Source organism: Carassius carassius, chromosome 26 (genome assembly GCF_963082965.1).
Source record: "Carassius carassius chromosome 26, fCarCar2.1, whole genome shotgun sequence".
Classification (NCBI taxonomy): Eukaryota; Metazoa; Chordata; class Actinopteri; order Cypriniformes; family Cyprinidae; genus Carassius; species Carassius carassius.
In genome coordinates this window covers 8018604-8034562 of record NC_081780.1, presented here as the reverse complement: position 1 = coordinate 8034562, position 15959 = coordinate 8018604, and the positions used below count along the sequence as shown (strand labels likewise).

Below are 15959 nucleotides of genomic sequence, written 5' to 3'. Positions count from 1 at the left end.
TTACTTTAATAAAGTAATTGAAAAAGTTACACTACTATTACATTTTAAATAGGGTAACTTGTAATCTGTAACCTATTACATTTCCAAAGTAACCTTCCCAACACTGGCTGCAATTATGTCAGTCATGGCAGATCACGTGGCGTTTGCTTACTTGATCGCGTTTAAATGTGTGTATAAGTGGTGTTTTGGAAGGGTGTCTTCCAAAACAAGATAACATATTGGATATATACTTTAGCAGTATGACATGGGTGTTTCTGCTAATACAAAATGATAAAAGTAACCTATAAAAAAATTCCCTGGTGGGTATGTGTTTTTTAAGAAGGTTTCAGCAACAAGATTTACAGTACCCTCCTGCTGAGCTCTTTTTAACACTTTAAACATCACAGCACTGATTTTCATATACAGAAAAGCACAATTCTGTTGGATTTATATTGTGATTTAGACCAACTATTTGAAAGTGAACAGAATGTTGTCAAGTTGAAGTTACAGCAAGTTGTTAGCAGTTTGCTAACCACATGCAGGTGAAGTATAAACACAGCAAAATAAACTGGAGAATATGAAGAAACCAAACAAATGGAGGAACATAATGTATTATGTATCATTTGTATAGGAGCATACATTTATGACCACATTAGCTTGTTTGTTTTTAAGATTAACTTTTTAGTTATTAAAAATACTCATTTGAATAGGTTATGCTGCTGAATACTGTAAAAGGTCTGTATAAAAAAGAAAGTCATGCAAAATAAACATACACAAACTTTATATTAACAATAAAGTACATACAGTCAAACAATATTTAATAAATATGATTTATAAGATGAAGACGACATAAAAACGTATTGAACTGTTTTAAAAGTCCATATGAGAATTTCTGAAACTGAAGTCGACTCGCAATAAACTTGAAAGGCATTCATCAGTGAATCCAGCCAATCGTGGATCAGTTGTGTCGTCATCAGAACCTGTGCAGTCGCTCTTCAGAAGCTGCGCTGGTTGAGTTCTCCGGCTACTCTCGAATCGCTCTCGCAGTACTTTGATGGCACACGTCACAGTCACGTGGCGTCAGCGCTGTATCAACTCGGACAAAATTTCTAACCGGCATGCACTGCTTCAAGCTCCATGAAGTCGAACAAGCCTGTCGTCTGCTCTATAAACTCTTGTGGTTCTTTGATGTCACACACCGGTCATTCTGATGGTGATGATCCGCTTCAAGTCGAACAAGCCTAATGATTCAATGAAGCATTCATAAAGAACCATTTACTTCACACCTGAAGGAATCAGCCATTTGAACGAATCAAACGAATGAATAAATGACTCAATGACTTAATGATTATGACATTTACCACCACCTACTGGCATTTTTTGTTTATAATTTAAATGTATCATTTCATTAAAGAAATAATTTAATATTTTCATAGTAATAATAAGAAAATTAATAAATTATTAAAGTTATAGTTCACCCAACCAAAAATGACAATTCTGTCATCGTTTACTCGATCCAAAAGAGTATAAGTAATACATTTTATCAAGCAAAATATTTCTTGCTGAACCTACTTTTTGTAATTTCAGTTTGATGCTTTGCACAACAATGACTTTAAATAATCTTTTCAGAGTAATTTCTCCAAATTTGATGTGCGAATTATTAGATGAATTAATCACCACATCATGTAATTAATTAGATAAAAAAATTTAGTCGCTTACCAGCCCTAAAAATAATATTTAGTACTATAAAGAATGCTTGATTCTGATTAATCAATCATGAAATTTTGTGTTCAGATGCAACTAGTGCAAATTGCCTCCCAATTATCGATTATATTAAAAATTAAATCAGACTTAAGGATTAATATTTCTGTAATATTGGTGCATTGTTCATCTTGTTGCTTAACCAATTGATTTGTACGTTATAATGATGATATATTTTTTTAGTCAAAGCTTTAAGTTAATATGCTGGTAAGATTGTAAAATAATTTTGAAATAATTTAATATTTACAAAATTCATAAAATAACTCAATATTATTAATCAATATTTATTTTCCGTGTATTCATTTATTTGACAGAAATGGTCAAACTTCTGCATCCAGAACTAACAATTTTCTTCAGAATGTCATAATCTAGTTCAATTTCTGTGTTTATTAAATTCACATTGAATGTTTTTGTTATATTTGATCATTTTATATGTATTATTCCATTCAGGCAAACACTTTCATATATCATGTCTAAATATTGAGGTCATGTTAACTCTCAGCTTGAATGCAGTGTCTAGCCATCTTACAGATGATCTCTGTGGTTGACCTTTCCAGCAAGTCTGTGATGATGTGTGCCAGAACTGCACGAACTCTGTGATCCAGATATCCCACAATGCATCACTGGAGCATCAAAGAGTCAAAAGGTAGGTCAAGAGTCAGTTTTAGATCATAGCAAGTATGAGTATATTGAGGTCACATCTTCAAAGTTATATTCATAGGTTTAAGGTTTTATTATGTTTATTTGTTCACCCAACAGCTATACTTAAAGTAAAATGTTATATACTGCAGTTGTAGCATTCAGCCCTGGCCTATTCATAATTGCAACAATCAGTTGCATAATTCTGGCATTAGACTTCAAAGTAGTCATGGCTGTTGGAAATACTTTATATGATAGTTTAAACATGACCATTGACTGTTAGTACTGTATATGTAGGCCTTGACCCATTTGATAAGGTAATCTAACATTTTCTTCTGTAATAGCAACATTTACATTCACAAGACTTTGTAGTTTAATATGGCCTACATTTTGCGTCACTGCACTGCTAAATGTATACAGAAACTATCAGTATCTGGAGCACTTTTGCTCTGAATGCCACTGTTCCTATTTGTTACACAATAATCAGTGTAAAACTAAAAGTAATAAAGCAATTGTAAATTGTTTTAAAGGGTTAGTTCACCGAAAAATGAAAATTATGTAATTAATAACTTACCCTCATGTCGTTCCAAATCCTTAAGACCTCCGTTCATCTTCAGAACACAGTTTAAGATATTTTAGATTTAGTCCGAGAGCTCTCTGTCCCTCCATTGAAAACGTATATACGGTCTACTGTCCATGTCCAGAAAGGTAATAAAAACATCATCAAAGTACTCCATGTGACATCACAGGGTCAGTTAGAATTTGTTGAAGCATCGAAAATACATTTTGGTCCAAAAATAGCCAAAACTACGACTTTATTCAGCATTGTCTTCTCATCTGGGTCTGTTGTGAGCGCGTTCACTGCAGTGTAGTGATATCCGGTTTGCGAATGAATCACTCGATGTAACTGGATCTTCTTGAACCAGTTCACCAAATCGAACTGAATCATTTGAAACGGTTCGTGTCTCCAATAAGCATTAATCCACCAATGACTTAAGCTGTTAACGTTTTAATGACACTCCCTCTGAGTCAAAACAAACCAATATCCCGGAGTTATTCATTTACTCAAACAGTACACTGACTGAACTGCTGTGAAGAGAGAACTGAAGATGAACACCGAGCCGAGCCAGATAATGAATGAAATTATTATTACAATTTTTCATTTAATTTTAGTTTAATTTATTTATTTATAATATTGGCAGAAAGCACAAAGAAGATAGTCATTGTATAATACAATAGTCATTTTATTGTATCAAGAGGTTTTTTTGTCATTTGAATGCTCTCCAAAAACGTATGCCGCAAAACTTCAAAAATATACTTTCCAAACTATCTTTTTCCCTTTTAAATTGGACACTGCCTTCATATAATATGCCACATATCATCTGGGAGACGGGAGGATTGTTCTCAGCTGTGGTCTGTTGGGAGTTCTGTTTGGAGAAAGGTTTGATGAATAGCACCAAAAATAGGTTATGACGGCAAAACGCCCTGCCTTTGTGAATGATCTTGTGATATTGCCGATAAGCAGAGTTTATATATATCAGACTCTCCATAGTTTTATTTGGGCTACTGCATTGCTACTGATGCTTTAGGCGAATCATATCAATTGGAACCAGTAAGAAGCAACCCTGGTCTGGCAATAAAAGTCCATCCAAATATTGCAAGACCTGTCTCTCCCTTGTTTTGTTGAGTAGTCAGTGTCTTAAAACATCAGATGAGTCATATGTGGTTTGTGAAGCTGGTTATGTCACAGCGCATGTATTTTTCTCTTGAGTGTGGTAATGACTGTCTAGTGCTTTGTATTAATACTGTGAAATGTTTTTTACAAAGCATGATGTGAAATAATGGTACTTCTTATTGCAATTGCTATGCAACCAAATGCTTGTGTTATTGGACTCTAAACAGAATTGAATCTCCTAACTGTGTAGCTTATTGATAGCTTAATTATTTGGTATTATGAATTTTCAGTCTATTCGGTTTCCTTTATCATCAGAAGAGTCACTTTTTGGGATTCTGTGTGAGAATGGTTATATAATGTTGAAATCATCAAGCATAAACACATCTCACTTTCCAGTCCTAACCCCTCATGCTATTTTTACAAATGTTTGCAATGGCGTACAGCCTGTTTTTTGTCAAGATTAACATCCACATTTATTACTGTAGGCCGGCTGGGTGTATTGTTTAGGTATGAGTTGGTTTTTGTGGCTTCTGTTCAAATACAGTCTCCATGAGTGATTTTGCAACCGTGGTTTAAGTTGTTATATGGCGTAACAGAAAGTGGAAAAATTAAAAAATGTTCTTCTTCTTTTATGTTTACAAATTAAAGATTAAATTATATAAAATGCCAAAATATTGACTATTGTGTCCACAAGATTGAATGTAATATTTTCTGTTTTCTTCTACTAGTAACCTTTATGATTCCCCATGCCGAGAGGAAAATACTGAACCGTGACATTTGGACTAAATGGATTTTTGTGTATTACACTGGGACTCTGTAAAGCAGGTGCACATGAGCGTCATCGTGGATTGATCTTTGTATTCAATCTCACAGGTCATTGTGTGCTGGCTTCTGTTAACTCATTGGTTATGGAATTGCTATCCACCCCATAAAATGGCTTTCGTTGACAGAATGTTAAAAGAAGGAACCGTTAAGTTAGACAAAATGTGTTGCATCTTTCTTTGAATGTATTTTAAATAAGTGTCTTTAATTAATTCAGCCAATTAATAGTAATTGAAGTCACATTTTAAGTTAGTATCCATAAATATTAACCACTAAAAAAATAATAGTTACTATATGTAGGCCTGCTTCTTTTATAATTGTCAAATCATGCAGCCTGTTTAGGAGCAATATACAACTTCCAACTATTGGACGATGAATAATAAAAAAAAAAAAATTTAAAACACCCTAGAGTTGCATTGAGGCGACATCTATATATATATAAAAAAGAATTCTGAAGTGTGTATAGATGTCATTGGAAACTGATTAAGGTTTAGAGCTGACTTTCTTCAGAAAATCTATATTCACAATTGTAAAATACAGAAATAAAGAACATCAGCTGAGCATAAATATTTATCTCCTCGACATGAGCCAACCTAGATATGAAATAGGCTTGTCAGGGCTGAGTGGTCAACTGGAAAATGTTACAGATATTGCTTCACTTTTGGGGAAAGTGATTCCATGTATGGCATATTAGCCTGTTGCTATGAGAGACACGCAGCCTTTGAGAATTCAGCATGTGACAGAAAGCCTGTTTTAAACGTTGCCTAAATATAAACGTCCTTCTGTCTTCCCGCTTAACACAGGCAGAGTATTTTCTTTTATTTCGAGTGATTTTTAATTGCCGCATATCATGTTCGTTGTTGATTGGCGTCGGTTTGGCCTTTTACGTTTAGAACATTTTCAGACCATTTTTGCTTGTTTTGAATAGTCTGTGATAGCAACCCGTCCCTTCCTGATTGAATCTGATCCCTGTAGATCCAGAGGAAATGCACAGGATATATTCAGTCAAACTCTACACATATTAATCCACCTTAGTGAGGGAATCGCTCTGTTCTCTATAAGACACAATGGAAAGCAAAATCTTGGAAATGTAATAGAGAAATATGGATTTTGGGGGGGAAGAGTAATTTCAGCTCCTGGCTAGATGAAAATGAAGTCATAGATCAGTCAAAGGGTTTCTCTCAAAAGCAATGAGACTGATCAAAAGCCAATGAGGAATACAGAAAGTGTTCAATTCTTCATCCTCCCTCTCCTTCACTTTCATGCTGAACTTTAAGCCTCCTGAGCTTCACGCTCTACGTGGATTAGTTTGAAAAATATCCACAGAGCTAAAATGCCTCTGCTACTATGACTTGCCATTTTTCCTCAGATATTTTTAATTTAGAGACGTGCTTTCAAGTTCTGGCCAAACCAAACGAAAGCCCCAGACATTCCCCAAGAGATTCCTTACCTAGAAGTCCGGATTTGCACGTTTTGCACATTAACCTTAATTTCCTCTTTTTTTTTATCCTTTGATTCTGTTTGTTTAGCATTTTTAAAACAAAACATTGTTGATGTGATACATTGTTAATTCGGCGGTCTCCATTGATTCAAGCAATGAGCTTGCTAGGTGAGTCTTACATAAAGCAGGCTATGTTGAGAATATCATGCTGCAGTTTATATACTTGTCCAGTATGCAAATTTTTTTGTGTGCATACAATACCCAGGTGACTACATTGGTTGGCTGGCATTTCATACTGAATATAGCCAGAATGTACAAATAATCCTGCACATTAGTGCCTGTCAAAATAAAGTGTTTTTCTGGTTAAACCATGTGTTGCAACACCAGAGAAGCCAATGATATTTCATAACTCAGTCATGACAACAGCTTTAACAAGATGTTCTGTTCAAATAGCAAACAAAGCATTATAAATCATGAACAGGTCCCTATTATATGTCATGTATGTGCACTCTTGAAGATAAACAGCACAACTTTGCTTTTAGAGGTATCCAGGCGGGCTTCAGCTGATTGGCCTTAAGTCATTTTCACATATTTCGATCTGAGAAGAATTGTACCAGATTCAGGTATAATCCACCTTGATTAATGCTTCACGGAAAGAACACAAGAAACTCTGGCAATCAAAGCCCTACACCCCATTTGTTATATATATTTAGAAAAAAGATTGCTTTAAAAAGGGATAGATCATAGAACAGGAAAACACTGTACTGTAACAGCATCCATCCATTCCTATAATAATCACTGACCTTGCTGATTTTGTTAACATGTATTTATTTCAGGTTTAAGCAATGTCTTTGTATTTTGTTTCAAAGCCACAATCTCAATTACTCAATATATATATATATATATATATATATATATATATATATATATATATATATATGTATATGTATGTATCTTAAAGGGCACCTAATATGCCCTTTTTATAAGATGTAATATAAGTCTCAGGTGTCTCCAGAATGTGTCTGTGAAGTTTCAGCTCAAAATACCCCACAGATCATTTATTTACTAAACTAAATCTTTCTCTCTTTCATGTCTTATTGTGCTTAAACTGTAAATACACGTTTATGTTAAAAAAAAAAACACATAAGTTACAAAAACAGTTATGTCTGAGAAAGATATGTTTATATTAGACCTGTGTATTAAGTGACAGAAGTGTAATATACAATACCTACTGCTGTCTATGCTGTTAATATGACAATAAAATAAAAACAGAAATCTCTCCGCTTTTTTTCTGTATCCCTACTAAGGAGACATTTCTTACTTAAATTCTGCTTTTAAATGCTCTTGAAGATTAACATTGTGTATTGTGTGTTTGTGGGGTCTCTGCTAATACGACATTGATCATCAACAGTCGTGGGCGGGGCTTGTAAAATGTGATGTCACATTTTATAGATTCTGCGAACAGCTTGTTCTGAGACTGCTTATGATTTACGGGGTTTAAAAAAAGGAGCAGGTGGATCTTTACCATTATAGGGTGGTTATGTACACACACTGCCAACACAAATTTATATCCTAACAACATGTAAAAGTGAATTATATTTGAATATATCATATTATATGTCCTTTAATAATGAAAAATCTTTCTTAAGAATGATGTTTTACAGGTACATGCGACCATCTGTTGCTATCATAGATAAACACAAAGAGCATTTCTGAGTGTGCTTTGCTCCAATCATGAATCCATAATCACATCCAGGCTCTGCTATCACTGATTATATTGCTGTTATAATAGCTCTTGATAAGTGATCCACTTGCAACAAACAGCAGCTGTGCCAACACTGAAATTAATATGCATTTGTTTCTCAACCCATCAGATTGGCTTGTTGATAAGTAAACTTCTGTATGAGATAATGTGACAGATATGCTTTAAACCACATTCGGCTGCTAAATGTTGTTTATAATGTGTGAGTCATTATGTGGGAGGCCATCTTATGTAACAGATCCACATATACACACAATCAGTGAAGGTCCAAACAACACCCACAGACCGCACAGACCTCACAATTAGTAAAGCTGTTTGCTTCATCCAAAGCTAGTGTGACATTGTATTTAAGAGGTAACTATTATTGCATTCACACTTAAATCCCCCCCCCCCCATCTATTAATGCCATATTGTGCATGATAATATTTTAGATCCCTTAATGCAATCCTATACCTAGAATTAACAACTAGCTACCTAACTATCACTAAACATCAATTTATGAGTTTATTAAGAGGAAAGTTGCAGTTAATAGTCAGTTGTCAGTTGTGGTCCCCAAACTAAAGTGTGACCTTTTTTTGTTTTAATAAATCCATTATTCAAAATGTATAAACCCCTTATTGTTTGCTATATATTATTTATAGTTATTATAATGTCATTGATTAACAGACTCAGAAATAAGGCATCATCTTTTGAATTTAAATATATGTATATATTGTTTACAGTGGTGACCAAAATTATTAGAACACTAGTATTTTAATCAGGTAAAAATGGATTTAAGTCAGTTATTTCTATCTTTTGCTGTAGTGTGTGAGTAGGAAATATCAGTTTACATTTCCAAACAATCATTTTGCCATTAATTGTAATAATCTAGTGTGAAAAGGTTTTTTTTGCACAAGGAGTCTGACAACAGCCAGTGCTCCACACAGATACTGTATATAGGCCTATATATGATTTTATAAAACTCTTATTGTTTAAGTGTGCATTCATTATTATTTAAAAGTGATTTTTGTTGTTGTTGTGTATATAGCTTTTTTTAATGGTTATGGGGTGTTTTTGTTGTTGCTGTTGTTATTGTTTTTCATAATAGTAGGCCGTAGCATAATGGTTGTGCATATTTCAGATAAGAACAACATGTTGATTATTTACTACAACCATGAATCAAATGGTACAGCAAACTGAAAAAAAACAACAACAAAAAACATCCAAAGAAAGCGCAGCCTCTTTCAGCCTTCCACATACATCAGATCCTGCGATGTTTTGGCTCCAGCTGCGGTTGCGTCACCGCGACGTCAGAGTCGGGTGAATGCTCGAGCTGAGAGCAGCGTTGGAGAGGCAGAGTCTGTCTGACAAACACCTGATCAGCACGGCTCTGAACAACCAGAGGATGCTTCAGTCCATTCTTGCGTTCATTCTGCACTGTTTTTAAAAGCGTCCCGCGCAGTGACTGAAATGTGGAGCGTGCGTTAAACGCAGTCGACGCGTCTGAGTAAAGCAAACTTTAACTGTTTCTACGAATCATAATGAATGACATAAAAGTTGCAGTTCTGGGATCCGAGGGTGTCGGGAAATCAGGTATGTGTATTTTTATACATTATATCTAAGTGTGTGTATATAACACACAATTTGCAAAATACAGTGCAAATTACTAAAAAATATGCTTCATATTTTTTTTCTTCTCTACATTTACAGCACTTATTGTTCGATTTCTAACCAGGCGATTTATTGGTGAATATGCATCATCATCAGGTGGGCTATTTGTGATATATTGTTTTCATATTGCTGCATTTTTACTACTTATGTTTATAGAGGGTCTATTGGTTGGAGAAGTGTGCAGGACTGATTAGGTATATGGTGGGTTTGCAAAATCAGTGACTGAAAAGTTCAGTAATCTGCTTTTCTGGTATTCTGTGTAATTTTGACTGCCTGTTTTTATATCTCGATGTTTGTGAGACCACCCAGCAATGCTCTACAAGAGCATTGGCACTAATGGGCGCAGTGCCAAGTAGGCTACACAAAGCATGCCAGTGAATCACGGCAGTTTACTGTATGTGCAGGAATCTTTTGTATCTGATGTGATCTGTTCTTGCCTTTACAGAGTGCATCTACAGAAAGCGCATGTCTATTGATGGAAAACAGCTTAATCTCGAACTGTATGACCCATGTTCTCAGGTATGTGGATAATATGCAACTGTAATTACACTACTGTAGTAGTAATCAAGGCAGTGCCTTCATAAAGCGCCATATGGTTTAGTGTGCTAAAGTGAGCATGACTGTGCATATTCCAGTGATCTTTCTTTAAGATTACTTAACCTTTGCCTGTTTATACAGTGCATGTAGACTGAATTTCATTGCTTTTGTGTGTTGTATATGTATATGAATTTTACTGTAAGCAGCCCAATTCATAGACTTGAATCGTTTAGACATTTTCCAGAGACCTTTGCATCATCAAAAGAAAAAAGGGTTAACCTACTAACTATTAGTGTGTATCCAGAAGAAAGCCAGTATCGTCTATTTTACTGGCGTTAATGAGTATTGCAGACTTGTGGGTCTCTCTGCCTTATATAATCTTTCCGCAAGCTCCAGACACAGCTAGCAGTATATAATGCACCAGTCAGCCCTGCTCAGGACTGTAAAGCTATATTAGCCCTGAACACTTATATTATTATTTGGAAATAACCCTTATATAACCACACAAGAGTGAATTAATATGAGAGGAAGTGTGTGTTTTAAAATACTTTTTTCCTTCCTGAGCCTAATATATATATATATCATTAATGTGGTTAAAATGAAGAAAATACAGTCTAGGAGGATGAGTGTGTTTTCATCTTGGATAAAATCCAATTATTTTATCAGTCTGTTGCCCATTATGTGATTGGATACCATCTGTGCCTCTTGGGGGTCCAGTTGATTATCCTGACTTTCCTCATAATCCCATTTACTCATACTGCTGGTTTAATATAAGCTAAGCTTAATCGACAGTATTTGTGGCATAAATGTAGATTACTAGGAAAAATTATTTGGTCTTGTCCCTGTTTTTTTGTCTTCAGAAACAGCATGGGGCCAATTATAGTTTGCCCGAAATTGAACATTTGCTGAAAATGAACCCACCTTGCCATCCAAGATGTTGATTAGTTTGTTTCTTCATTGGAACACACTTGGAGAATTTTTGCATTGCATCACTTGCCCTCAAGTGGATCCACTGCAGTGAATGGGTGCCATCAGAATGAGAGTCCAAACAGCTGAAAAAAACACCACAATAATACACAAAACCTCCCTAGTCCATCAATGAATGTCTTGTGAAGTGAAAAACTGCATGTTTGTAAAAAACCAATCCATCATTAAGACTCTTTTTAACTTCAAAGCATTGCTTCCTATATATAATATTGCAATCTCCTGTAAAAAAAAAAAAAAAAAAAGTTGTCTTTTCTGAATCAGGTGAGAAATATGCACAGATCAAGTACAGTTTAAAAGCAAAAATATTCCAAAACTGTTTTAAAGAAATATACCAGGGATTTTGATGTGAGAGGACAACAGGGGATAGATTTGTTGTTACTATGGAAAGCATTATTATGGATTATGGACTACATTTGTTTTGTAAAACATATTTGGATGTGTGATTTCTTTGTGCAGCCATGCGAGGGGAAGTCCACACTCAATGAGCAGATCCACTGGGCCGATGGCTTTGTGGTCGTTTACGACATCAGCGATCGTTCCTCCTTCCTCACGGCCAAAGCCATAGTGCACCTGATCCGAGAGCTTCACCTGGGAGGATCTAAAAGGTAGCGGCCACTCTGAGTACATGCTGTTCACAACAACACCCTCAGGCAGCAGAAGATGTGTCTATTTCTGTCCATATATTAGTGTTGCTCTTATGTGGGTGTCCATTATTCACCAGCTTTGATTCGCATTGAGAGGATTGTTGAATTGAGTGTGTGGGCAGTGCAGATGGGCGAATGAGCTGGTGACTCAGCGATTCAATGAAAAACATGTATTTTTAGTTTAGCCTTGGCTATTGTGAAATTTCCAATGATTAAGTAGATGCATTTGAGGTGAATTCACATTATAGAAGAAATAAGTGGAATATTGATCTGTTTTTATTCTAGTCTATTCACATTGACATTTATTAGTTTATTCATAATGTCTATGCTTTCAGGCTGTTCTTTCAGCTCCTTTTACTTTGGTTATAGTAACCATTAAGCATTGCCAGTTATCTTAATCTGATCAACAGCATTCATAGGAATTTAGATATCTGATAAAGCTATATTTTAGTAAGTAGAAAATAGTGAAACATCTTCATTGATGTTTTTACCCTTGTGACAGCAGGGACGCAGACTCTGTGATTTTCCTGGTGGGCAATAAGCAAGACTTGTGCCACATGCGGGAAGTGGACAGGGAAGAAGGCCAGAAGTTGGCGTCCGAGGGCCGCTGTCAGTTCTATGAGTTGTCTGCTGCGGAGCACTACCAGGAGGTGGTGCTCATGTTCTCTAAGATCGTACGCAATGCCAGTCTGGGAAGCAAGGCAAAGGAGCGTCGCCGTCGTCCTAGCGGTTCGAAATCCATGGCCAAACTCATCAATAACGTATTCGGAAAACGACGGAAATCTGTTTAAAATGAACTTGGACTATTGCTACAGGACTGGCATTTGAGATGTGTCAAATTTGTTTATATACTTTAGTTCCTCACCACTTTTTGTTGATGCCGTGTCTTGCCACACAGTCATTACCTGGTGAAATCTCATGAAACACATCAAGAACATGGACATTTTTCACCTTAAAGTCAAAAGAAAACAAAAACTTTCTTAGCTTCAAGAAAATGAAGCCTGTTTTAGAACCGTTTTGCACTGCAACAATATTTTCTTGATATTTACCTCATAATTTCTCATTACCGTAATGGAAATGGAAATCACATTGCATTGTGGCAATGATATAATGTTTCAATTGTCAACATTTAATGTCATGGTGGAAAACATTTAAAATAGGTTTAATTGTATTAATGCAAATACAGTATCCTAATCGGTGTATAGCTGCACATCTCTACTTTTTGCCTTAAATGTTTGACTTCTTAGGATGTTTAAATGTCACCTAAGATGATATTTCAGCTTAAAGGACTTGCAAAACTGCCAAGTCAAAGTCAACCCTGAGGTTGTGAAATATAGGTTAGCTTGCTATGTACGCAGATCAAATGTTTCTTGTGTAATTTAATCACTTTCTACATGTATGATGTAAGCAACGAAGTGCGAAGTTTATGGGTTTCGAAATATCTTAAAATTCCTGTAAAACAAAAACAACTGTCCATTAAAATGTGACAATTTTGACCTAGCATTTTTTCCTTTTTGTAGGAATGGACATCTAAAGGTATTTGTTTAGTCAAAACTGGGAAACCAATGGCCTGACCAGAAAATAAGTGATCGGTATGCAGTATTGAATAGTTTTTCTGAAATGTTTACCAGAATGGCATTATCTTTAATGTTACGCAACAGAATTGCTTCAGGTAGCAAGTTGAAGTTACAGTGAAGAGATAATGACGAACAGACTGAGGTTTTGGAAAGCATCAATAAAATGTACGATGAGTCATTTAGCTGGCTCTAATTTGTTTTACAAATTACCAGATGCATTGTACATGATATATTGTACATTACTTTCTGAAATTACTTTTTTAATAGAATGCTTGCACACTACTATTTACTTTTACTATTAAAACTATTTAAAAAAAAGTAGTAAATTGGTGGTGTAAAATATCAGTTGATGTTGCTTCTGGTTCTTTCCTCAAACTGGCAATGGATGGTCAAAACACAACTTTTTTATAGACCCTTTAGACGTCTGGCCAACATCCAGCATGATGGTTTCCAACAACAGCAAGTTATGCTGAGTAATATTTGAAAGCCAGACTGTGGATTGAGTCTCTCTAGTTCTCATACCTGCAGAAGCTAAAACGAGAAACCCCTTTATCAATATAGGGGAGAGGAGCAGATGGCTGTTTGTACAGCATTGATTCCAAAGGAGATATGAAAACACAAGGTGGTATGCTTATGAGGGTCTTGTCATCACATGATTCCTGGATAAACACTCTTGAACAGCTAAACATGCTGGGAATTTCACTTTTAGCTCATGTTTTGCAAACTCCCTCTTCTTTTGGGGAGATGAACCATGGTTCTTTCTTCCTGTTAATATCTAAACATGTTTTTCAACTTATAACTGTATTTTCTTCAAGTTGGACAGCTTTGTTGGGCCTGTCAAACAATCAGAATTTTGTGTTACAGTTTGTGTTAGCCTTGTAGTGTTCATCTGTTGTCTGTTTCAAAATTGTTACTTTCGAAGAGCCAGTTTTTATTTGAAGATGGCCTTCAGAGTCAAATTTATCCCGTTTGGAATACAGCAGAATGATACCATTGTAGCGCCTCTAGTGAGCCCAAAAGGAATTGCAATCTGTTTGTTTGAGTGCCTCAGTTTGGCCATAGTGGCCACAGGTAATAGTGCAAGTTTGGATGAGGGAACCTGTTTATCCAAACAAAGGTTGATGAGGGAAGTGTTAAAAAGTAAGTCTTTATTTACACCATTCTGCTACCTGTCACTAGTTGTGCAGATATTCCTCACATTACCTTTAAATTTAACCTACTTTGGCTTCTCTGTTGCCTACTGTATTGTAACTCCTGATTTTGTATATACTACCTTAATAAAATTAATTTAAATAGCTAATTTAACACTGTATTCACTGTTTGAAATAAGGGGTAAGGTTAGGACTATGTATTTTTGACAGGAATTTTTCATCTTCATAAACCGTCACGTGATAAGAATTACATCAACTCACCTCAGTGTTGCTTTGTTAATCGCAGCTTTTAGATCTAACTATGCAGCTCCTTTTAAATCATCTTAATACTCTGTTTTTACTTTGTTGCACTGTCAACAAGCAGAAAAGAAAAGAAACCTGCTGTCATAACTCAAACTTATCCTCCCACCTTAAGCTCTTTTAAATTTGTGACATTATGAATAACATTGTTTACCACGCCATGTTCTCACACCATCTTCATTCACCCAGTAAAGTAGATGGTAGGCTACAGGTGGAGGAGAGGCCATGGAGTGGATGGGTGGTGTGTGTTTACATGTGCAAACATGTGGAAGGATGAGCAGCAGAAGATTCAAAAGAAAGGTGTTGCTGGAAAGCAAGCGACCGGTTATAAGAGATTTGCCGTTTATCCTGCAAACGCTGGCTCTTCAGCCTATCCTCAACACCTGACCAACACAAATCACAGCCCGGGTCGGTCATGTGCTTCAGGTAAAATAAAGCAGCTTTCAATATGCTACAAATATCTCATGTAAGTGTCGAATTTGCTAAAAATTTCTTTGAGATCATGATTATTCCACAAGCAAGAACAATTTTGATGCTAATGCAAAGTAAAAATTTGAATATCGAGTCAATCCTATGTTTAGTTTTCATGCACATGTAATCAGTCTCTCATTAACGTGTGTACACAAGCCATGCTAATGAAAGCTAGGACTGATTAGCCATTAATTAACAGCACCGCTGGAATTCAGTCTGAGGTGATTTGACTGGGAACCCATACACTTCTGGACTGTTAATGTAAAGAGACGGGAAATTGTGTTTTCATTTCCACCGTCACTGCAACTTGCGTGTACTCTTACAAAAACAAGACATTGCCTGAGAAGGAGATGGAAAGAAAAGTGCCATGCACACCATAAACCATAATAGCTGAAAGCTAATTCATAACTGAGCCAAGGGATTGCCTTACAGCGGCAGGCTGAAATCTCTTTGATGAGGCCAGTGGAATAAAAGTCTAACATATGGATCTGATTAGCAGAGGAGAAAATGATTCTTTGATTCATATCTGCCTGAGGCTTGAGTTCAATGTGTTGTGATACTGA

At 35.7% G+C, this 15959-nt stretch overlaps 1 protein-coding gene across 2 annotated transcripts; it reads left to right on the top strand.

The window, feature by feature from the left end:
- The first annotated feature begins 9116 nt into the window (after nucleotides 1-9116).
- Nucleotides 9117-13158, top strand: rergla (RERG/RAS-like a). 2 transcript variants are annotated; one of them, XM_059511899.1, is made up of 5 exons: nucleotides 9117-9651; nucleotides 9769-9825; nucleotides 10175-10248; nucleotides 11710-11858; nucleotides 12403-13158. In XM_059511899.1, the coding sequence occupies exons 1-5, from the start codon at nucleotides 9600-9602 to the stop codon at nucleotides 12686-12688; spliced, it is 618 nt and encodes a 205-aa protein (XP_059367882.1). In that variant the 5' UTR covers nucleotides 9117-9599; the 3' UTR covers nucleotides 12689-13158. The 2 variants fall into 2 exon arrangements, with proteins under 2 accessions (XP_059367882.1, XP_059367881.1); XM_059511898.1 differs by having other exon boundaries at nucleotides 9120-9651; nucleotides 12400-13158.
- The last annotated feature ends 2801 nt before the right edge of the window (nucleotides 13159-15959 follow it).